Source organism: Eptatretus burgeri, chromosome 6 (genome assembly GCF_056783735.1).
Source record: "Eptatretus burgeri isolate ZD-2024b chromosome 6, Ebu_testis_v1, whole genome shotgun sequence".
NCBI lineage: Eukaryota > Metazoa > Chordata > Myxini > Myxiniformes > Myxinidae > Eptatretus > Eptatretus burgeri.
Window position 1 is genome coordinate 48,717,434 of NC_140966.1, and position 23,311 is coordinate 48,740,744.

Genomic DNA, 23,311 nt, shown 5'->3' on the forward strand with positions numbered 1-23,311 from the left:
CCAACGTGTCCACCAAGTTTCGTCCAAATTCGTCAATACCTTTTTGAGATATTCTGCTCACAAAGAGACAAACAAACAGGGGTGAAAACACAACATCCGTCCACCTTCAGTGGTGGAGGGAACAAGCTTTCATCCTTATTACATTTGTATGGAAAGTCCTAGAAATTTTGTATTCCATGGCTGTGCAAACCATGTTTAATAATAACCACTCTCACCAATCATTCTCTTTACAACTCTGCTCACCCAGTTGACTATCTCTGCAGTTTCCTTCGTGTATTGGGTTACGTTGTATGGTCTCGGTGCCAACACATTGTGGTCTTCACCGGGGTCAGAGTTTAGAAGGTAGAGTTCAGAAGCATGCACAACAGAAAAGTTGCATCTCCAGGTATTAGGATCGAAGGGCACCCATTGGGTGTAACGGTAGTTGGACGAACGCAGCGAGTACCCGAGGAAGCGGATGTCAGCAAGTGCTGGTTGGTCGGAATTAGCCTGAGGCTGATCGGATGGTCTTGGATACTGGCTGAAGGCAAACCTCTCACAATTCTGTAAAAAAATGCATGAACAAAATAAGAATCAAATGATTCCCATTTTAAAGGCATTGGGTTATATGAAACATATTAAAAAAAAAATATATATATATATATATATATATATATATATATAAAATCACCACCGCTGCAAGAATGTATAACACATGCTTTAAAAACTGAAGGTGTGAAAAAAAGTTTTATTCAAATGTTTCTGGGGCAAAACATTACAAAAATAGGGTTCAAGTTGCATGACCAAAAAGAAAAGATAGGTCATTGGGAGGGGTATATAATTTTTTATTTTCGGATTTTTAGGTGACTAAATAGTCCGTTCCTCGGGAAAGTATATATATATATATTTTAAAATTAAATGGCTGTATATGTGGGACATTCAAAACGTCCCATGGAAATCCTCACAAGAGTCCAAGACACACTCAAATAAAAACAAAAAGAATAAAAAATAGGAAACAAGTCTGGAGAAGGCAATGGTTCACGAGCGGTATTTGACGATGTAGATTGTTTCAGAAGTCAAGGATGAGACAATGTGATAATTTTTGACCAAGTTATAAAAATGATCAACATGATGTGGTATGGTGACAGGTTATTAGCTGCAAAATGTCTAAAACCTGGTTTCATTCAACAACTTTCAAAATTTGACCTTTGCATAACCTTTAAAGGTCATAAAACAATGTTGTGGACATTTAAATAAGGAAACAGGATACGTACTATAGGTTATTGGAGTTAGTTCGTCAAAAACCCGGTTCGATTCCCACAACCTTGAAAATTTGACCTTTGTGAACTTTAAAGGTCAAAGGTCAAGGATTATGACCTTTGGTGCAAAACTTCCTCTGGAACATTCCCGAACAATATAACATCATATAGGCTATATGGCATTTCGCACTCCTCGGATTATCCATACTTTGATGAAATCAGTGTAAAAACGAACTTGAAGGGGGCGCCACGGGCAAGGTGTTCGAGATAGAGCAAAATTGTTTCAAGATTTTAGGTGGGGAATGACCTCAAGATTATGCATAAAAATATTGTCATCCTAGCTCTCAAAGTTTGGGCAGTCGTATGATTTTTATGTCAAAATTCGCAATTTTCTAAGTTCGTGACCTTGTGACGAAAATGAAAAATCGAGCTCCGTGGGGCTATGCAGGTGCCATTGGGCTCACCAAATACCGAAACCCCTGCCACATTCGACAAACCCCCTCGGCGAAGATGCGAATCGAAATCGGCTACCCCCTAAAAACACGTTTTTTTGGCGTGGCTCCGCCCATAATGGGCGGGGCATGCCCATTCGCAGGAAAACACAACGAGATCATGATATAAAACTCCCACCAAAATTTTATCAGGATCGGATCAAAACCCACGGAGCTATGCTCGGGACAGACAGACAGACAAGCGGGTAGGCGGACATGGGTAGTCGACTCCCGAATAGAACCTGTCGCGATGGGCCCGTTCGATGGGGAATGACCTGAGGATTAAGCATAAGAAAATTCATGATTCTAGCTTCAAGGGTTAATGCTGCAGATTGTTTTTTTCGTTAAAATACCCCCACATTTAGAGGTTTTTCGGCCGTTGCTAGGCAACGGAGGGGTCCATTGCAACGGTTCTTTCTTACACATAACTAGGACATACCATGAACCTACCATACCAGTTTCATGTATGTCTGACTCATAGTCTCCGAGATATAACGAACTTCGTTTTTTTATTGTTTTCGACCAGGGTTCATTCAAAGTTAATCTTCTCCGACAGTTTTCATAGGATCCGGCTGGAAAATTTTGACAATATGGCTGAATGTACTGCCCAGTCGCTCGTGCCCGATTTTTGATTTTCGAAAAAATTAATTTTTTATGATTTTTCAAAAATTTCAAAGTCCCGTTGCTCGGCAACGGTGGTGTCCATAGCAACGGTTCTCATTTGCACACAACTCGGTCATGGTATGAACCTACCAACCAAGTTTCATCGAAATCACCATTGTATTAACTGAATGGCCATTTAAAATACTGATAATAAGGGTAGAACAAATCTCAATTTTTTTTTTTTTCGACTCGATGGACTACCCAACAGACAAACATATCGCCGGAAATACTCAGGGTAGATCAAAAAAAATAATTTTTTTTTCGACTTTATCGTCTACCCAACAGACAGACAGACACACACACACACACCAATAACGAATATAGTGGTCACTTTCTGACTCGTGAACCAATTGTATATAAATAAAAAATACATTTACAGTCAAAGCTCGTTACTATGCCACCCGTCGGGACCGAGCAAAAGTGGCATAGTAGCGAGAGTGGCATAGTAACGAGATTTTGTAAAAACGGCCTTATTTTCTCAAGTTACCCATCTGTAGTTAATCTTTAGACAAAATTTATTCCAGCAAGTAAAAGGCACGACTGTTGTATAAGCTAAGCGAACGGAGAACATACACACAGTAACAGAGTTCACACACTAACATATGGCATGGCGAGAAATTCACGACACACAAAGCTTTCAAGAATCATCGGCTGGCGCATCTTCTTTCGGCGGATCTCGTGCATCTCTTTGTCTAGCCGATCGCATACTTGCATCACACCGGGCTTCCCGCTTCTCTGCTGCATAAACTTCCGGACGGTGCTACAAGCGCGCTGGGCTTCCTCGAACGGAACGATTTCCTCCTCGACAGTTACCTTGTCATCTTCGCTTTCCACCGGCTCCTCACTGCACAGAATCTCCTCCGCAATCTCCTCCAGTGTGAAATACCCGCCAGTCGCGAGGCGCTCGTCGGCTTCGAGAAAGTCAGACAGCTCTATCTCCTCGTTCTCGTGCATCTTTTCCTCGGCAGGCAGAGCTTCCCAGATGTCGGGCAGCTCCGCATCCTGTGGCTCAGTTTGGATCTCCTCTTCGATGAACTTGGCCTTCGCGAAACAGTTCCTGATCGTCGACTTGCCGACCTGCTCCCAAGCACGCCGGGCGACGTGTAGAGCGTCGAGCAATGTGAACTTGAACTCCTTTCCCTCGTCTATGGCCTCAAGCTGGCGGCCTAGCAGGAGCTTCTTGTAGTGGCGCTTGAGGTTCTCTATGATTCCCTGATCCATTGGTTGTGAATTGGCTGTCGGGTTGGGTGGGAAGAAGACCAGTTGGATGTTGTTCAGCTCGAGCTCGGGAGGGTGGCCAGAGAAGTTATCGAGACAGACCAGCACTCTGCGTCCCTGCTGGCCGAGTCGTCCGTCCCACGCACGCAACATCTCCTCGAAAAGCTCCGCCGTCATCCACGCCTTCGAGTTCGCCTTGTACTTGACCGGGATCTCTTTGTTCTTGAAGGCACGGGGTTTCTTGGAATTGCCAATCACCAGAAGAGGGAACTTCTCGCTGCCGCTCATGTTTGCCCCAACCAGAAGAGTGATCCTTTGCTTGCTTTTCTTTCCTCCAGTACACCGCTCTCCCCTGAAAGCCATGGTCTTGTTCGGAAGCAGCTGCCAGAAGAGTCCAGTCTCGTCCAGGTTGAAGACGTCGTCTGCGGAGAACTGCCCGAGTAAGGGCCGGAGAACCTGTTGTTGCCACTCAAGAAGGGATTGCGAATCCACCGCTCCAGCTTCGCCCTGCACTGTCTTGAACGTGATGCCGTGGCGCTTCTTGAAATTGCCCAACCAACCGTCGCTCGCCATGAAGTCTGGGATGTGCATCAGCTCGGCCAGTTTCATCGCCTTCTCCTTGATCAGATCGCCGCTGACAGGCACATTCTGTCCTCTTGATTGCTTCAGCCACATGAGCACTCCCTCATCAAGCTTCGGGTCGTGAGCCTGCGTCAACTTCATGCGCTTCGATGGAAATCCAGCTTTGATTGCAGCCTCGATTGCATCCTTCTTGCTGAGAATGCCCTTCACGGTGGTTCTCTTAACTTCGATGCCCCATTTCTTGCTAATCTCCCTGGCCAACTTGGACTGATTCGGCTCCTTCTTCGCGGCATCGATGATCTCCTTCTTCTCCTTCAGCGTAAAGTCGGTTCGCTTGCGTTTCTGAGCTGACATTATGGGCTGAATTTGAAAAAAATGATGTCACTGTTGTACGTGTGCCTGCGTGTCTGTGTGTGTGCTCGTGCTTTTTTGTGTCTCGTTGTGCGTGTTGTGATTGGCTTGTTGTGGCTGGCAACAGGGAGAAGAATCGGGTGTTTTGACACAGTCTGACTATGCGCGTACGTATTGGGTTATGTTGTGCGCAGCTGGACTGTAGTTCGTCGCTTCGCCTTTGGACGTGAGTGTGATAATCGAGCACTGCGTAATACAGACTTTTTCACGACTCGTGCCTTTTAACAGTCACACAGTAGTGGCATGGTAGCGAGAGTAGGGGGTGGCATAGTAAATTTATTTTGTATTGAATTTTGTCGGGACCGAGCAAAAGTGGTATAATAGCGAGAGTGGCATAGAAGCGAGGTGGCATAGTAACGAGCTTTGACTGTATATATTTTCATACCAATCATTTCGTTTCATAATCTATCAATGAAAGAGAGATATTTGTGTTGGTTCTTATCCTCATGTGTGGGTTTCAAGAGGTGGAACGGAGACCTACCAGGTATTAAAGACCTACCACCTCCTTTGTTTGTGTACGTGCACACGTCGCCATTTTTCTCTCTGAGTTAGCCGAACGGATCTTCGTCAAATTTTCAGAGGTCTATCAGTAAGTGCTGAGAGTGTTTGAAGCAACAATTTTTTTTAAAGGTAGATTTTTGTTTTTATTGCTCTATAGTGCCCAAGCCTCGGTAGCGACATGACAGGTACAATTAAATGATCCCCGACCCCATTCCGTAGTGAATGTAGGGAAGTGTTTTAGGCCCCCATGAAGAATATCTTAAAATCCAAATTTGATTTCAAAATGTGAAAAGGATTAGAACAGCACCAGGTACCCCAACTAGTGAAAAGTAAAAAAAACCTCAGCGCATCTTGGACTATCATCGAGTATCTCAGTTGTAGATGTTTTTGAATGTCATGTATGCACAAAGCACACACGCCATGCCAGCTGCAACCTATTTATTTGAAGTGATAGTGACTGGAAAAGTTTTAACATAATGAACCCATTGAATATTCAACCCAAAAGCATTGCAACCCCATAGGTTGGCATCCATAGGGAGGAGGAAATTCCTTCTTAGGAAATGATTTGCTGAGTGTGGTGAGAAAGTCTGTGCAATTGCTGGTACCCAGAGTCCCCTGGGAAGTGATGTCACTCCCCCCCACCCCCCCACAAGCTCAGTGTTTGTGTTTCCTTCATCTAACAATCCTGTGTTCTGTCTCCTGTATTCATCTGTATGTCCATGTGTGTGATATGCCTGAGTGGTAGCTTTGCGACAAGCCTTAGATCCTGTTTTAAAAGCCTTAGATAAATTGGAGGATTTATCTTAATGCTGAAACAAAAAATATTATTCATGGATCTTCTTGTAACTTATATAGGGGAGAGGACGTGGGGAAATCGTTCAAGAAACTGGTACCTAATTGATGTTGCAACACCCTGTCCGTACAAAGGTTGAACGTGTACGACGCCTCACCAGAATCTCATCTTGAGTGATCAAATGAGCGAGGCTACGACCCTCAGTACAAACTTGGTAGGCAAACGATGGCCTCGGGCAGGTTGGTATGGTTGGAAGCCCAGCCAGCTCAATCAGCGTAGGAAACACGTCGAGAAGCTCAACAGGACAAGCGGACATTTTCCCTGACGTGAATAAGAGCTTTCAAAAATAGTGTATAAACTCTGCAATAATTTAGCCTCTATCAAAGTGTCAAAGGATCAGAATATCATGCTGCAAAATAATGGGAAATTGCCTTTGTTATAAACACCTGGTGATTGATGGGTAAGTGAGGAATTGAAGACATCAAGGAATGGGAAGACAGGAGTATCTGCATTGTTTGATGTGCTCGTGAGACCAGGGATGAAAAAAATGAGGGGCACACGTGTGGCCACATTAAAGTTACTGTATTTGGCCCAGTCTCCATGCTCTCCAAGGGACCATCCTGGGAGAAGAGAAAGCAAATATTACATTTACAGAAACAGTGATGTGCAGACTCAAAGTAACCCAAATAAAGATGTGAGAAAATTATGAAACAGGCAATCACAAGATGATCTCAATCACATGTTTTCTGCTCTCTCTTTTAACAACAGAGTACATAAATACATGTTCGCAGCTCACCGACACTCATTTGTTCCTCTTTTCTCTCACCTTTGTACTTAAAGATGGCTGTTTCCCACTACCCCAGGTCATCCCCCATTCATACTCATGATCTTTTGTACCCTCACCCCCATCCTAAGCCGACCCTTCTTTTCCAGGTTATTGTGTTTTCTCCCTTCTCCATCAACCTTCCTTTTCGTCTTTTGTTTCATCCATGGTCATCCTTTCTTCGTCTTGCTGTGCTTGAGCTTGTATCCAGATGGTTCACCCCCTGTGTCATCCTCTTCCTACCCTTGTTCTCATTATACCCCAACACCCATTATTCCTCCAAGTGTCCCTCTATTCTTTCCCTCTAACCTTCTGTTGGTGTTTCCCCACTTTCCACGATGTTATTTTTGCTCCGTTATGTTCTGGTCTGTTCTGTTCTGTGTTCTAACTCTCCCACGAACATAGATTTCGTATCAAAAATAAATAAAAGAAGCAGAGCCATATTACTTGGGAGTGTGGGTTGCAATTTCCCGATCATCATCTACCTTAGCCCATCAGTCCATTATCACGAGATCATAGGGAAATGGCAGGCACAGATAACTTTATTCAACACTACCCATATTTTGGCTGAATTGTTTCAGGTGATGTAAGAGAAGGTTGTCTGTAACAATTTTAACCAACCCCACTGTTTGTAAGTTGTCCCGAAAGAGATGTCTTCAGAATACTTCTCACCATGATCAGATGTGAAAGCAATGATGGTGTTTTGAGCTTGGCCAGTCTTGTCCAAAACGGAGAGTAGACGCCCAACTTCAGCATCAATGTACGACACAGCGGCATAGTAACTTTGACGAATACGCTTCTGACAGAAAAAAAAATTAATATATACTGGAGCTATGTTTGCACATTTCCTTGGCAAACTTCATTATATACATCATCAGATAATGCTTATCAGGATATAGTTGTCAATCATCACATCCAACATTGTACAATCAACAACTGACTATTGTTTATTTGCACATCTATCAACACCCCCCCGCCCCCTTATGCAAATCACTGGCAAGGAATTAAATTTGACGAACGGAGAAACCGCCCAGTCATGTAGGATCTAGTTCCGAGCATGCAACACGTTCTTCTGAAGCACACCTTTATTTGGGCGGTGTATAGGCAAGTGACAGCTCCGTATAGGAACAATAAATAACTTGGGTTACGTGCATGAGGCAAAAACATACCCACTGCTAATAATTCAAAACACCTCACTGCACTGGAAAATGTGGGGACAGGAATACTGTACTGTAAATAGTGGAGACTTGTAATACCCTCCCTCACCTGGAGGAGGAGCTACATGATACACATTTACATAGAGAATTTGTGTCCCTCTCCCCTCACCCACGAAGACCACCGGCAACAATATAAACACCCATTTCATTAATTGGGGTTATGCTAATCCGATGTAGCAAGTCTGGATGTAACCATTTCTATCTTGGATGCGTTCCCTGAGTATTAGTAGGATGTAACCGGCCTCGAACTGTAGGAGTAGCCCGACAAACAAACACAAGCACCGGTTCCCAGAATAATAATCAGGATTTGAAACATTTTTTGATGGAATAAATGTCAAAGTAGAGTAGTGAAAGTATGGGTATATGATCATTAGTTAATGCCTTGAGTAAACAAGTGCAAACAAGTTCAATAGTACAAGGCTGGCTTAAGCACGATTTGAAAAAGCTGCGATTCAAAAATGTTATCAGATCGAGTAAACGTGAGGACCTGGAAGTGCTTTGGAAGAGGACCGTAGGGGAAGGACACGTTGAGGGCAGCAACATCATCACGTGCCCGAATGTCCATCCAGGGATTGTAGGCGATGGGTGGCAAACCTGATGGTACAAGGTGGTCTGGTGCTAACCCGACATCACTCAGGGAATATAACCGCTTGTATTCCTGTGGAGGAAGATCATCATGTCGATGGAATGATAGCAATGAAGGGCAAAATAGAGTTGAAAATTAAACAGGAGACACTTGATTATGACCAATTTGGTAATTCTAATGCCACTGTAACATAACGCTCTCATTCAGTGTAATTGAATAGGATGAAAAAAGCAAGATTTAAAGGAAAAATGGGGATTGTCATATCTGAGCTCCTCGATGCAGTACTCCCCACTCAAACAATAGTAACGCATCCCCGCTAAGCCATGTATTTGTTTGCCTTTGTTCCAAACGCTACACCATGTGGTGTCCGCTTACCCTGAACCACTTCCCTCCTTTGTTTTCATCTATCGTTTTTTGATACATAATATAAATCTATGGATTTGCCATAATAATGTAGAGGGGTGCTGCATCGCACTACATTTTGTTGCAGGAATGTGCCTTGGTTGTTCTGGAATTGATGGATCCACAAACTTTCAATTGAGGCACAGTGACAAGCATCTCCTCAACCGACCAAGACCTTTAACTGTGCTTATCTTCTAAACTCATTCCTGAAACATGAGGCGAAAATGTTTGAAACAGGTGCTGTTTATGAAAAAAAAGTGAACATAAGGTCTGGTGTAGAGATCATATAATACAGGATGCCCCATAAGTTGATAACCCCCTTTTGCCGAGCTTAAGATTGGAGAATATTTGATGAAAATGCACATTTCTGGCATCAGAATTTAGCTTAAGGATCAGAATAGAGATGGTGCTGCTAACCCTATGCATTTGGCCCGATTAAAAAAAAAAAATTGGACATGTCCTGAAGCTCACCTGGATCAGGAGCAACAGTCACTCAAGCCTCCCACAGACCACCCCCTCAGACCCTGATTTTTTTTAATGCCGTGAACAAACTTTGGTATCTCACAGGTGATGAAGGTTGTGGTCACGTTTCATTTAAATTGTGTGTGTAGTTTCGGAGAAGAGCGTATACGTATTTTGGGGGGTCAAAAACGCCATCGTAGACCCCCTTAATGAGCGCAGATTTTGATGTTGCCAATAAACCTTCGTTAGGCATCAGATATGAAGCTTGTGGCCTAGCTTCATCAAAATTGTGTGTTTGGTTCAAGTGATAATGACTGAAGTGTTTACAGACTGATTGACTGACTCACTCACTCACCCACTCACCTATGGATGCTGCTCGATCGAATAAGTTCACTGGACCAAAGTCCATGTGAGCTAAAAATGATAACAGAATTGAAGACTGAGCCAGCAGGATCAACAAACTTCAAGGCACGTTTATCTTCTGCCCAGGAAATCAGCTAACGTGCATCTTCGTTTATATCATTTATTACTAATAAATTCAACCAGTCACTTCGCTGATGGAAATATTAAGGGGGGAGAAAGAGGGAGGGGAGGGCGAGAGAGAGAAGGGGGGATTAGAAGGGGAGATGGGGGAGGGAGGGGAGAGGAAGTGGGAGAGAGGAGGGAGGGAGGAGAGAGAGGAGTGGGGAAGTGGGGAGGGGGTTTGGGAGGAGTTAAGTTTGAGGGGAGGGGTTCATGACTTGTGTTTGGCAGTGAAACTTGTGGATAAGGGGTGGGGGGTTGTATAAGGTTGACAAAATTGGGTACGTTAAAACAGAACATGGAGACGACCGGGAGATGTCCATGTATGGTGAAGAGGGGAGGATGTTTGGGAGGAGGTAAGTGTGAAGGGGGGAGGGAGGGAAGGCAGCATGAGGGGAAGGTAAGGTGGCGTGATGGGAAGAAAAGTTGAGGCAGCGTGAGGGGAGGAGAATACGGTGTAAGGGAATGGAAGGCTGAGTGAGGGGAAGGAGGATGGTCTGAGGGGAGGGGAAGGTGGCATGATGGGCAGGAAGGGAAGGCAGTGTGAGGGGCGGGAAGGGAAGACAGTGTAAGGAGAAAGGAAGGTGGCGCGAGGGGCGGGGGGAAGGCAGTGTTAGGTGCGGGAAGGGAAGGCATTGTGAGGAGAAAGGAAGGTGGCGTGAAGAGCGGGAAGGGAAAACATTGTGAAGGGAAGGGAAGGGTGATTAAATGGGTCAAACAGCAACATTTTCTTTTTAACTGCCGGGTTCTATATAAAAGCAGGCGGGAACATTAAAAACAAACGTTATCTAATTGACAAAGGCCTGCCTGCATGCTTTCATGCATGCTCGCACATGCAGCGACCTTTGTACCCCTCCAGTCGGCTCACTCCGAATCTGATGCATACATGCTACACTGTAGGGAAGCAGTTTTAAATTCAAAACTAGTCCGTCAGTCTTTAACAGTCTCCTGAACAGAGGGGAGGGTTGATGGTGCAGGGGGAAGGGGGAAGGGAATGAGAGATAGAGGAGAGAGGGGAGGGGGAGATAGAGGAGAGAGGGGAGGTGGGAAAGAGAGGAGGGAGGCCGAGAGTGAGGAGGGATAGGGGGAGAGAGAGAGAGGAGGGACAGGGGTGAGAGAGCGGAGGAAGAGAGGAGGGAGGGGAGGAAAGGGAGGGAGATAGGATGGAGGGGAGGTGCGAGAGAGGTGGGAGAGAGGGAGAGGAGGGATAGGGATGAGAGAGGAGCTCGAGAGGGGGAGGAGGGGAAGAGAGGGGAGTGGAGAGTGTGCAGGAGTAAAGGGCGGAGGGGGGTTCCAGCAGATGTGACATCCAATTTAATGTCCATCTGAGAGACGGCACACATGTTGATGAATCACCCTGTCTGGAAAACACCAGGATGACAATTTATAGCTGGGTCAGGATTCAAACCCAGGATAGACAGCGAAGAGCACGAGTGTGTACCTTTCGGTTATCCTGCTTTGATGTGGCGATTCATTGCTTTGTAAGGAATGAAATAATTTTTACTCATTGTAATCATCTAATTTATTTTGCCTTCCTAACTCCAGAAATTTCCCCATGGAAAACCGCACAGCGGTATCACCATTGAAACTTGAAGAGCACATGCCAAGTGGCTGAACCACTCATGCAAGCACTCCAATGAAACAGTTGAAGAAACTTTTAAAAATGAAACATTTAAGGTTTTTTTTTTATATGTATCCATCTATGCTGAAGTGATGGGTCGTATAATGAAAGAAGATCATACCAAAAGAGGAAACATGGTGTAAAGTAAAATTGCACATTTTCAGCAAGCCAGCCACCACTCGACACCGCATGACAACGCAGGGCCAAACACAGGTGAGTGGGCCCTGAAATTTGTTCAAGTCGATTGATATACAGTAATCACTGACAGTGCGAATATTTCAGAGCGCTTGCTGTGTGGCTTAATCATTCAAGCAAGCGCTCCAAAGAAAAGGTTGATAAGGAACGGCTGGCTTGGCTAGTGATTAGCGATCACTGATCGGTCGTATGAACACCATAAACCCAGAGATGCCTGGAATGTCAGAATTCGACAAATGAACACTTTTTTTAGCAGTCGTAATTATTGCTGAAGTCAATAAAGAAGTTTAAATTTTGAAATTTGCCTGTGATCAAGAGATTCCAGACTGGAGGTTATGGCATGTGCGGAAAAGAAATAAAGTTACAAACGCTGGTGTCACCGGGCGTTCATTGAGGGCGCAATGTAACCAGCGATTCGTAGCTATGATGAACAGGCATTCAATGATATAATTGAGGAAAGTGAAAAAAAACCTATCGTTAAGAAATCATTGTGGCCTGTTCCAAGTCAAGGCATTGTTGAACAGGCCAAAAAAAAAGATGAATTATGACCCCAAAAAGGGACAGTGAGGTGACCAGGGATGAGCCTTGATAAAGGATTATTAAATAAAGCTGTTAATTATCTTCAAAGGGGGTGTTTACATAACCCCAAAACACCCAATTTTCACCCGTGCACTCCCTTGGAGTTTCCTTGGTATACATACAAATTTTCAGGCTGCTTGGTTTCATTATTTTGGAGTTATGGAGGACACACACACACACACACACACACACACACACACACACACACACACACACACACACACACACACACACACACACACACACACACACACACACACACACACACACACACACACACACACACACACACACACACACACACACACACACACACACACACAGTTTTTTTAAAAGGGCAAATGCAATGCATGGCATTAGCAGTGCAGTCTCTATTCTGATCCTTTAACTACATTTGATGCCAGAAACAGGTGTTTTCATCAAATATTTCATGATCTACAGCTCGGCAAAAAGGGCTTCTCGATTTTTGAGACACCCTGTATAAACTTTCATGTCCAAGCTCCTGCATGAGCCTGAAAGAACAATTTAAAATGATTATACTAATGTAAGTTATATATTGCACAATCCTGGTTAACATTCATATTTGTTAAGATGAATTGCCTGTGGAGTAAATCCATTATCATCCAGAAGGGTTGACTCTATGGATGCATACCTTTGGGTACTTCAGAGGTATGTGAGGCTTGTGGTAACCAACGGCGAGAAAAAATGGCTGCTTGGTTCGTATTTTAGCAAATTGGTGAAGCAGCAACTGCGCTTGATTTGTGGTCTGAATATCTGGCAGGGTGCCCTCAGGAACATTGCTCACATTTACTGGGCAGACCACGTTGGCAGCTTTGTGTCCTGTCGCATCTCGACACACCTGAGGTTCAGTATGAGAACAAGGGAGAGAGATTAGTGATTTAACTGCTGTGATATTTTATTGCTTTTAAACAGTTGATGAATAACCTCATTCTTGTATTTTTTTTTTTTGTATACATTGTCAATGCTCATATAAGAGCAAACACACAGAACATATAATAAAGGGAGCAGGAGACAAAAGGGGTGGGAGAGGGATGCACAAAACAGAAGGAAACAGAGACATGAAGAGATCTGTGGAAGGGAGAGGGATGGGACAGGATACATGGGGTAAACGAGATGGCCACTACAAACTTTCAGGAAGGAAAGGAGGGAATTTGAAGGGGGTGGGTTGAGGGTAGATTAACAGGGGAAGAAGGAAGATGTGGATTGGCTAAAGTAGAAGGAAGAAGAAGAGGTCAGGTCAGGTGTGGGAGCATGCGACAGAGCAGCGCGTCGCTGCGTCCACTTTCCGCTGGTACTCCAGGGGCCTCCGTCTGGCCATCCCCCAGTCAGATGCCTGGCCCATCCCCATCTCCTTGAGATGCCGATCAACCTGCTGCAACCACGAGGCATGTGGTCAGCCCATTGGCCTCCTTCACTCACGAGGCTGCCTCGCTGAGAGAATCTGGTGAGCAGGATAAGCATCAGGAAAACGAACCATATGTCCATACAGTCACAGCTGACACTCAAGAACTATGCAGGTAACAAATCTCATTGGAGTCTCTGTCAGCAACTGCTCGTAGGACACAAAGTCCGACCAATGATAGCCAAGGATGTTCCAAAGAGAAGTGGTACCAAAGAAATTAAGACTCCGTCTCAGATACTTGGTCAGAGTCCAAGTCGCACATCCATAGAGCAAGACTGGAAGCACCAAGGACATGAAGACTCAGACTTTCGTCCTCCTGCACAGGTACCAGCAGCGCCACACCCCATGATCCAGTGAATCCATGACTCCCCAGGCCTGACCCAAACATCTGTTGACCTCTGGCTCACAGCCAGCAGAGACATGTCTATCACTGCCAAGGGAAGTGAATCTCTTCATGACCTCAACATCCTCATCACAAACAGGAACATACAAGACAGCAGCATCCAAGATGTCATTGAAAGCCTGGATCTTACTTTTGACCCAGGAAACCCGTAATAGAAGTGGCTCCGACTCCTCATTCAGCACCTCAAGGGCCCCAAAAGGATATCTAAAGTCTCCACAAAGATGACTGCATCATCTGCAAAATCAAGGTCAACGATCTTGACATTCCCAAACGATGCACCGCAACTTGATCTCTCCGATATCCTCCCTAGAATCAAGTCCATACAAGTGCTCAAAGGTGTGGGGGCCAGTACACACCCCGAACGAACTCCAGTAACAACTGGAAATAAGTCAGAGATGGTACCGCCACATCTCACAGCACTCTCAGTACCAGAGTATAGTTCAGACATCAGATTGATCCATTTTGGTGGCACCAAGACCAAGAATCCTCCAGAGGGCATCCGGATTCACTGAATTGAACGCTTTACAGAGATTAACATAACCTGCAAGCAGCCCCTGCCGAAACTCTCATCTGCATTCGGTGAGGACACGAAGAGCAAGGATACGGTCAATCGTTGACCTCTTTGGTGTAAAGCCTGACTGCTCTGGACGCTGGTGCTCAAGCAGATAGTGGTGAACCGTATCAAGAATTATCCAAGCAAAGACCTTGCCCGGTACTGAGAGCAGCGTCACCCCTCGGTAGTTGTTGCAGTCTTGGCGATCACCCTTCCCTTTCCAGAGGGGGATAACAAGGCCCCTCTCCCAGTCAGTTGGGATGTTGCCTGTGTTCCAGGCAGAGCACAGATCTGCATGCAACGACACAAGTACAGCATTTCTACCAGGCTTGAGAAGTTCAGCAGGGATGCTACAAATCCCAGGAGCTTCACCCCATTTCAACCGGTTCACCGCAGTCTGCGTTTCCACAAACGAAGGTGGACTGCAGCCGATTGGAGGGTCAGCAATAGGGATTGTAACACCACTGACATCCAACTCGACAGTTGGTGGATCAGCCTGGTTCAGCTGCTCAAAGTAATCGGTGCAGCGGGCCTTTATTTTGGACTCATCTGTCAAGAGCCCACCACCCTCTGCTCTAATGCAGTACACCGAGGGACGGACCTGGATGAACGCAATGCGCGAATTCCCCTGAAAGCAGGACGAGAATCACCTGACCACAGGTGATGATCTATCCCCTCACAGATTCCTTGCACATAGGCCTCCTTGTCCACCCTGAGTGCATGTACAGTTTTACGCCTCAGCACCCGGAACAGCTCAAAACTGCCATTCAGCCTGGCCCTGCGACTCTGGTCACTGGTGTCCAGTGTCCCTTGAGAGACAAAATTCTTCTTCGCCCGATGGTGAGTTCCAAGACATCTACTGCCAATATCAAGGACGTGGTCTTGAAGGCACTCCACAACTCTTCAGGATCCCCCAAAGCTCGCAGACCCCCCAAATCTCCACTCAGCCTGTTCGCAAACTCCCCAACTACCCTCTCATCCTTAAAGTTGCCAACATCCAGCCGAGGCTGGGATGGTACCATTCTCCTGGATTTAAGCTGCAACTTCAGAATTGCTACAAGCCTGTGGTCAGTATTGAGGAACTCAGCACTCCGGTGGACGCTGCAGTTCTGGATTATCCTCCAGCGACCATCAACAAGCACATGGTCAATCTCCTTTGCCACACCGCCAGCATTGGAATACCAAGTCCAGGGATGAGTCTGTGGGCACTGAAACCATGAACCAGCCACCCTCAGTCCATGACTTATTGCAAAGTCAAGGAACTTGGAGCTATTCTGGTTCACACTTCCAGACCCATGGGGACCAACACATGTCTCATAACCATCCCAATCAGTTCCAGTCGATGCATTGAAATCCCCCAAGACGAGAAGTGTATCTCGTCTGGGGCACTGATCAACCACAGACTCGAGTGTGGCATAGAATGCGTCCTTCACGGTGAGATCACTCGCCTCAGTCGGAGCATAAACAGAGAGCAGGGAATTGACACCCAAGGAGTGACAAATCCTTCGTCTCATAATACGCTCATTGACCGGTGTAACCTCAATTATCATTGGAGTCAACTTATTGGACACAGCTGCAGCAACTCCTTGGGAATGGTAACATTCAGTGCAACCAGACCAATAGTTGGTGTAACCACCCGCTATGATCTCAACGCAATCTGGTCTCCGAACCTCAGAGTGCTACAATACCGATTTCCAAATGCCTGAGCTCAGATAATAACAGAGGCAGGTGATCATCCTCTCTTAGGGATAACATTCCAGGTAACCACCTGAAGGGACCGCCTCAGATTATCCCAAGGAGACCACCGTATGGTGGATGACACCTCAGCACCACCCCGACACACACTACCGCAATCTGACCCAGGAAGGTTATCCTGTGGTTTCCCTCCTGTCATGAAAGATTGTTGGTGCCAAAGGCTTTGCCCCAATCCCATCATCCGGTGAGTTGGCCTGCGAAAGGAAGCTGCACAGTAGGTACTCCCACGGACTGGGTATTCAGATTGTGTTTGCTTTTTGTATATTTTGCGGAATGAAGGGTTTTACGGTGGCCGGAGTGCAAATCCTGCCACCAACCTCATAAAAAGTAACCCAACTGCAGGACGACGTCCGCAGACACAGTTGGGCACGAGATATGGATGGCCGTTGGCTCAGAAGGAGCTCCTCCATCCTTTGACAGGCTTTGTTTTTATTCCTTCTGGGTGTCCATATCATACACCCTCCTCACCAAGAAACTTGGCGGGGGAGACGGTTTAGTCGCCGACAACCCGACCATTAAACAGGTTAGTACAGGTTTACATGGTACCTGTAGCAAGTCACAGATGTAATCTGACCTGATCTGACAACAGAAGAAGAAGGAGAAGAAGAATAAGAAGAAGAGGAGGTAGAGAAAGTCACATGGTTAAGGGAGGTATAAGGTGAGAAGGGCTGTCCATCTGTCTGTGACATGATATGCTTGTTCGTGTGTCTGTGCATCCATCTGTCTGTAACATTCCTTTTTACCAATTCCTTGGACAGTCCAAGTGACTCCACCGACAATTTCCACTTGAAAAAAAAACATTTGCCATGTTGGGGCTTACTGCTGTGCGAAGTCAAACATCTTCGGAGCTGTCATATTTACAATCGCCATGCCCTCCCTTTACGTTTTTCCTTCATTGTAAAATCACCAAAGCAACAGTTAAAATATAACGGCACTCGGTACAGCGCATACCTCCACCAGGCTGAAGTTTGTTTTGTATTCCATTGATAGACTGGATCCGGACCTGAACCAAAATCTAATCAGCTTGTTCTTGTCATCTCACAAACCCATCTCCAAGTCGTACTTCACAAACATATTGCATGTCTATCGGAGTGTGAATGAGGATGTAAAATGAAGTAAAAGACGTGAAAATGGATCTTTTATACCATGTATTAAATTGTTGTTGTAGTGGCTGTGGTTGTTGTTGTCTGTGTGTTCCTTCCGTGTACTTTTATTTTGCTTCGAGAAATATTATTATGTATAATTTTGTGTGCTCCTTCCATGCCTTTCAAAAGGTTCCTCAAGTAAATCGATTACAGTAATCCCCCACTATATCGCGGTTCACCTATCGCGCCCCGGTTCATCGCGGGTTTTCCCTTGGAACCTAACCAATTTTTTCTGCAGATTCCCCCGGTACATCGCGGTAATAATATATAAAATATAAATTATTTAAGCAATAAATTATAACACGTGGTGCTCGACCAGTCACACAACGCATGGGACAAAGTTTCGCTTGTGAACTTCGAATATTTTCTACGTTTTTTTCTCCTAGCCCCACGATGCCACCCAAATGCGCTGCACCTTCTAAGGCTTCTGGCAAGGAACCAAAGCACCAGAGGAAGGTCCTGACGCTCCAGGAGAAGATTAAAGTGCTCGATATATGCTTCGGGAAGGAAAAAAGTTTGCCGCGGTTGGACGAGCACAGCCAAACCGACCACACCAGACGAGTCCATCTCCGGCACCTCGAACCCGATCATTGCCAAGCCGACCAGACCAGACTCGTCAATTTTTTTTTTGGGAGGCATCCATTCATCGCGGATTTTCACTTCTCGCGGGGGGGTTTGGAACGTAACCCCTGCAATAAACAGGGGATGACTGTATTAGCTTTCCAACCAAATAAATCAATTATTACCCTTCCAATGGTACCAGTATTATTATTATATGACAGCAGAAACCCTTTAGAATAAAGTGTGACAGAGAAGCTGGGTTTATACATTAGAAAGGAGGTGGTTGTGAGGAGATATGATAGAGATGTTTAAGATAATGAAAGGTATAGATAAAATAAGTGTAGAAGAATTATTCAACAGCTCGCAGACAGTGACAGGACCAGGGGCCGAAGCCTGAGAGTAAAGAAGAGGAGAGTTAAGACGGTAGCAAGGCAGGGGTCTTTTACTCAGGGAATAGTTAATGCATGGAATGGTCTCCCTGGAAAGGTAGTGGCAGCAGTAACAGTAGATAAGTTTAAATTGGAATTGGATACAGTAGGTACCTGGAAGTTATGGAGATAGAGGGGAATAGGGATGTTGACAGGACTTTTAGGTAGTTTGAGCATTGATGGGTGATTGTGTGCATGTGTTCAGAGTGCTGTTGGTGGATGTGTTGAGATTATATGGATAACAAGCTAATGGTAAAAGTTATGTAACCCTCCAGTGTTAATGTTTGAGCATTGAGCCTGGTGTTGGCTTCGTGGTGAGGGTGGTGCCTTGGGATCCTAGGGTCCTGAGTTCGAGCCCCGTTGGCCACTGAATTAACACCAGGGGGTTGACTGAGCCTGTCATCCTTCCGAGGTTGGCAAAATGAGTACCAGTGTAGCAGCTAAAAAGGGTGCACACGAAGGGAAGAGGTATCAATGGATTGATTAAATCTGGTATTGGTGTGGTGCAGGCATGATGGGCCAAATGGCCTCCTCCTGTACCTTAATTCCTTGTAAATGTATGTTTGTTCTGTGATTAGCAACTCCCTGGAAGCATGTGAACTCCTCACGGATGCGCAATAAAAAGGAGGCCTTCAAATCGAGCCCGTATTGAAACATGGCGTGTTGTCAGACTCTGTCCGGATCGTGAAGCAACCCAGTCGATAAGTACGTGCATTACGGCCATCAAGGTGCGACACAGTGGGGGTCTTGTCAAGGGGTGTTGTGTGGTTGTAGTATGTTTTTAACCAAGCCCATGCCCCCTCCCCTGAGGGGCTGAAGAAAAACAAAAAAAAAATAGTAATAATAATAATAAATTAATAATACTTTTTTTTTTTGCATTTTCTTCCTTGGATCTTGTGAAGATAAAGGTATGATTGGCTGAATGGCCACCTGTGTTAGATTTCCTTGTATTTCCTCTTGTATATAGGATGTGGTGCTGTAGTCCTTCGAACCGTCTCCGCTCGATGAGGTATTTTGACTATCGGGGTGTTAATTATTATGGAAACCATTCATGACACCTCCAGTCAGTTTGGTTAAACCGAGATCAGTTCAAAAGGGCTCTTATCTGTGGTAGAGTGACTGCAAGTGTTACACAGGGTTGCAACACACGCTATACAGCTACATGGGGTTGCAAGACATTGTAGTATATTTGGTATACAAGTAGATACTCTCTTTACATGTGATCATGTCCTCCAGTGTTTTGAATCAATCTAAATATATTATAACTACAGTATATGGTAAATTATCCAAGCAGGATATTTACAATGGATTTCTCAGGCATTTCATTATCTCTTTCCCAAAAGTGGAATCTCGCCACATGGTAATATTATGCATCAACAATGTAAGATGTTGATGTCTTTGTCCTATGGGCGAGCACCTTGGCAGGAAGGGGTATGCAAAATTATCAAAGTTCAGCCATTAGGAATTATAAGCAAGAGGCCTGGAAAGCCTTTGGCACCTGAAATATTTTTATTGAAGATTTACACAATAATGACCACATAAGATGACCTCACTCTTTAAATAATTGCATGTTTTTATATCACCTGACTTTTTTTTATTTTATTTATAAAAAGGGTAAACTTTCAATTTGTTCCAGAATATTCTCAAAGCTTCTTTGTCCCCTTACATTAGCAGTAAGAAGTTTTCACACCTGAATTAAAAGCACTCATAGTGACGATCAATCAATCACTTATCAATATTCACCGAGTACTTCTGTGAACAGACCTCGTGGATCCATCAAAATTGTCGTGTGCGATGAATATTATTCATACAGACTGAGAACAAGTGAAAATGTAAATCTTCAAACCAAATAAATCAATTATTTCACACAAAATATTTTTAATGCTTAAAATTTGTCATTCACAATATTTTAATAAGTTGTACAAATTCACGACAATCCAGATCCTATTATAAAATGTTTTTGCTTACAAATGCCTTCAAGTGCCTCATAGTTTCAGATGTATTTTTGTGGTACAATACACTTTCACTGTACTGTACGAATCAAATATTCCCAATCTCTCACTATCTGCCCAGGTATCCAACATACGTGAACACAAACTTGCTAGAGTGGCTCACAAGTAACGTTGGTGAGGACACTGGATGGGCAATCCTAGAGGCTGTGCGTTCAAATCCAGCTGAAGGCAGCAGTATTTTGTTTTCAAGAAGTTTAGCTGGTTTCAGGAGAACTATCACACTACTCTAAGATTGTCATTTTAAAACCAACCTGGATTATAAACAACCTTCAGGGTGAGGACAACCTGCCTGCCCTATCTGATCTCGTCTATATGTGATGCTAGTCCACTCATTGATGTTCATTATTATTCCCTTCCCTTCCTCCAGGAGATTGTTTGAAGTGACTATAGACATTGCCCTTCTCCTGGACTTACAACGATAACATTAATAACCACACAGACAAAGGAGACGCACCACACAAGTTATACAAGGTGTCAGAACAATGAATGATCAGTTGATCGCCATTTGCACAAACCTTAGCGTTTTTGTATTTCTGTGTGGATGGGTGGTAAGGTTTTTTTGACCAGCTGTAAGGGTAGTCATCCGTGTGGTTTGATGAAATTCCTGTTCCAGACAACACAGGGGGAGACACTTCAACAAGGTACCAAATATGGTGTGACTTGGGTCAGGGAGAAATAAAATGATGAACATGATATGACTAAGCGGAAGGGGGGGGGGGGTAATATTCGAGGCTGAACTCCAGCCTACCCACCCCCTCCCCCCAACTTGCTAGAATTGGAGAGAAGTTTATTTTGAACCTAAGACGGTAATACTGTATATTAAATTATTCATGGAAAATAAGTCTCACATGCACATATGCCTTTTAAGACATTGTGTAACTGCAAACATGAAGAGGCCTGCAAAAGTATTCACCCTCCTCCAAAGTTTTCACATTTTGATGCCACTTGAGCTTATTTCATGATGCTTTCAAATCAAACTTAAAATATCGAGTCTTCACAAACCGGGACAAAGTGATAATACTATAAAATGCAGATAAAATGTGAATAACTTGGATTAACAGAGAAAATCCGATGATTCTCAGTGACGTATGTATTCAAGCCCTTTGTATAATTAAACCTAAATCACTTCAGGAGCAAATTAATTGTTTGCAAGGATAAAAAAATAAGTGTAATAGGTTTCACCTGTATGTAATCAGTAGTTGAACTTTAGAATTAATCTCCCCACTTATCAAAGGACTTTTTAAGGTGCAACTCACTTGGTAAACCAACAAGACAAACGTGAAGATGAAGGATCTTTCCAAACAAGTCAGACATAAAGTGGTGGAGAAGCAACATTCAGGAGAGGGTTATAAGAAGGCATTAGTCACTCATTATCCCTTTGGGTACGGTGAAATCCATCAGTAAGATGTGAAAGATGTACCATACTACCCAGACTCTACCCACATCAGGTCGCCCATCTAAACTCAGCAGCCGGGCAAGCAGGAAACTAGTTCAGGATGTCACTGCAAATCCAAGAATGTCTGAAAGATCTGCAAGGATCTATGTCTGAGATGGGGATCAGTGTTCATCACTCAACAATATCTTGTTCCCTTCACAAAGCTGGCCTCTATGGACAGGTGCAAAGTAAGAAGCCTTTTCTGAAAAAAGACCCATCTAAAAGCTCATGTGGAATTTGCAAAAAGCATATTAATGATACAGTATGCATGTGAAGAACCTTTTTGTGGTCAGACGAGACAAAAATTGAACTTTTTGGTCGAAATTCAATGCGTTACATCTGGCACAAGCCCAACACTGCACATCACCCAGTCAACACCATCCCTACGGTCCAGCATGGTGGTGGCAGCATCATGTTGTGGACCTGCTTTTCATCAGCAGGGACTGCCAAGCTTGTCAGGACAGAAGGAACAATGGACGGTGCAAAGTACAGGAGAATCCTTGATGAAAACCTGCTTGAGTCAGCCAGGAATCTGAAACTAGGTAGGAGATTCATATTTCAACAGGAGATTGATCTGAAGCACAAAGATAAAGCTGCACTGGAGTGGCTGAATAAGAAGAAAATAAATATTCTTGAATGGCCCAGTCAAAGTCCTGACTTGAACCCAATGGAACATTAATGGCGAGACTTGAAGATCGCGGTCCAGACGATCCCCATCAAACTTGGAAGAACGAAAACATTTTTCACTTGAAGAATGGGTAAAGGTTTCACCATCTCACTGTGCAAAGGTAGTGGAGACCGACCCACAAAGAATCTTAGCAGTCATTGCTGTAAAAGGTGTTTCCACTAAGTACTGACATAAGGGGTGAATGATTTTATAACCAGTAAATTTTGATGTGTACATGTTTTTTGCAGGTATTCCTGACATGTAATGTCCTTCAGCGATAACAATATCTACTTTGATCTCTTCAGTTATAAATATAAAAGTTAATTTGGAAAATTGTTTCCACAGAATTCGTAATTCATCAAAATGTGAAATTATTGGTAGCGGGTGAATACTTTTGCAGGCCAGTGTAAATTATTGTGTAGATATGTCCTGTTGCAGGTTACACAACACTGCCTCCCTTATTTCCTGAGGAGATCCAAGTCAATCATTTTGCATTTCACTTTATTCCTAAAATTCTAGTGCTGGAAGGATAGCTTGCAGGTATGAACATTTACTTTTCAGCTGTCTCGACTGCATTTGAATCTTAACCCAGCTATAAACTGTCACCGTCCATCGGAGCTACGAA

General features: G+C 44.3%; 1 protein-coding gene across 2 annotated transcripts in view; it reads right to left on the bottom strand.

Annotated features, from left to right (window-relative positions):
- IDS (iduronate 2-sulfatase) overlaps nt 1-23,311 on the bottom strand; it is a 59,249-nt gene that overhangs the window by 1,155 nt on the left and 34,783 nt on the right. For both annotated transcript variants that reach the window (XM_085884900.1, XM_085884901.1), the window contains exons 4-10: nt 21,100-21,188; nt 12,957-13,163; nt 8,425-8,595; nt 7,393-7,519; nt 6,344-6,517; nt 6,055-6,218; nt 1-543 (exon numbers count right to left, since the gene is read on the bottom strand). The exon at nt 1-543 is cut by the window's left edge and continues 1,155 nt beyond it. In XM_085884900.1, coding sequence (XP_085741026.1) covers nt 196-543; nt 6,055-6,218; nt 6,344-6,517; nt 7,393-7,519; nt 8,425-8,595; nt 12,957-13,163; nt 21,100-21,188 — 1,280 coding nt within the window. In that variant the 3' untranslated portion in view covers nt 1-195. The remainder of the gene's footprint in view (nt 544-6,054; nt 6,219-6,343; nt 6,518-7,392; nt 7,520-8,424; nt 8,596-12,956; nt 13,164-21,099; nt 21,189-23,311) is intronic.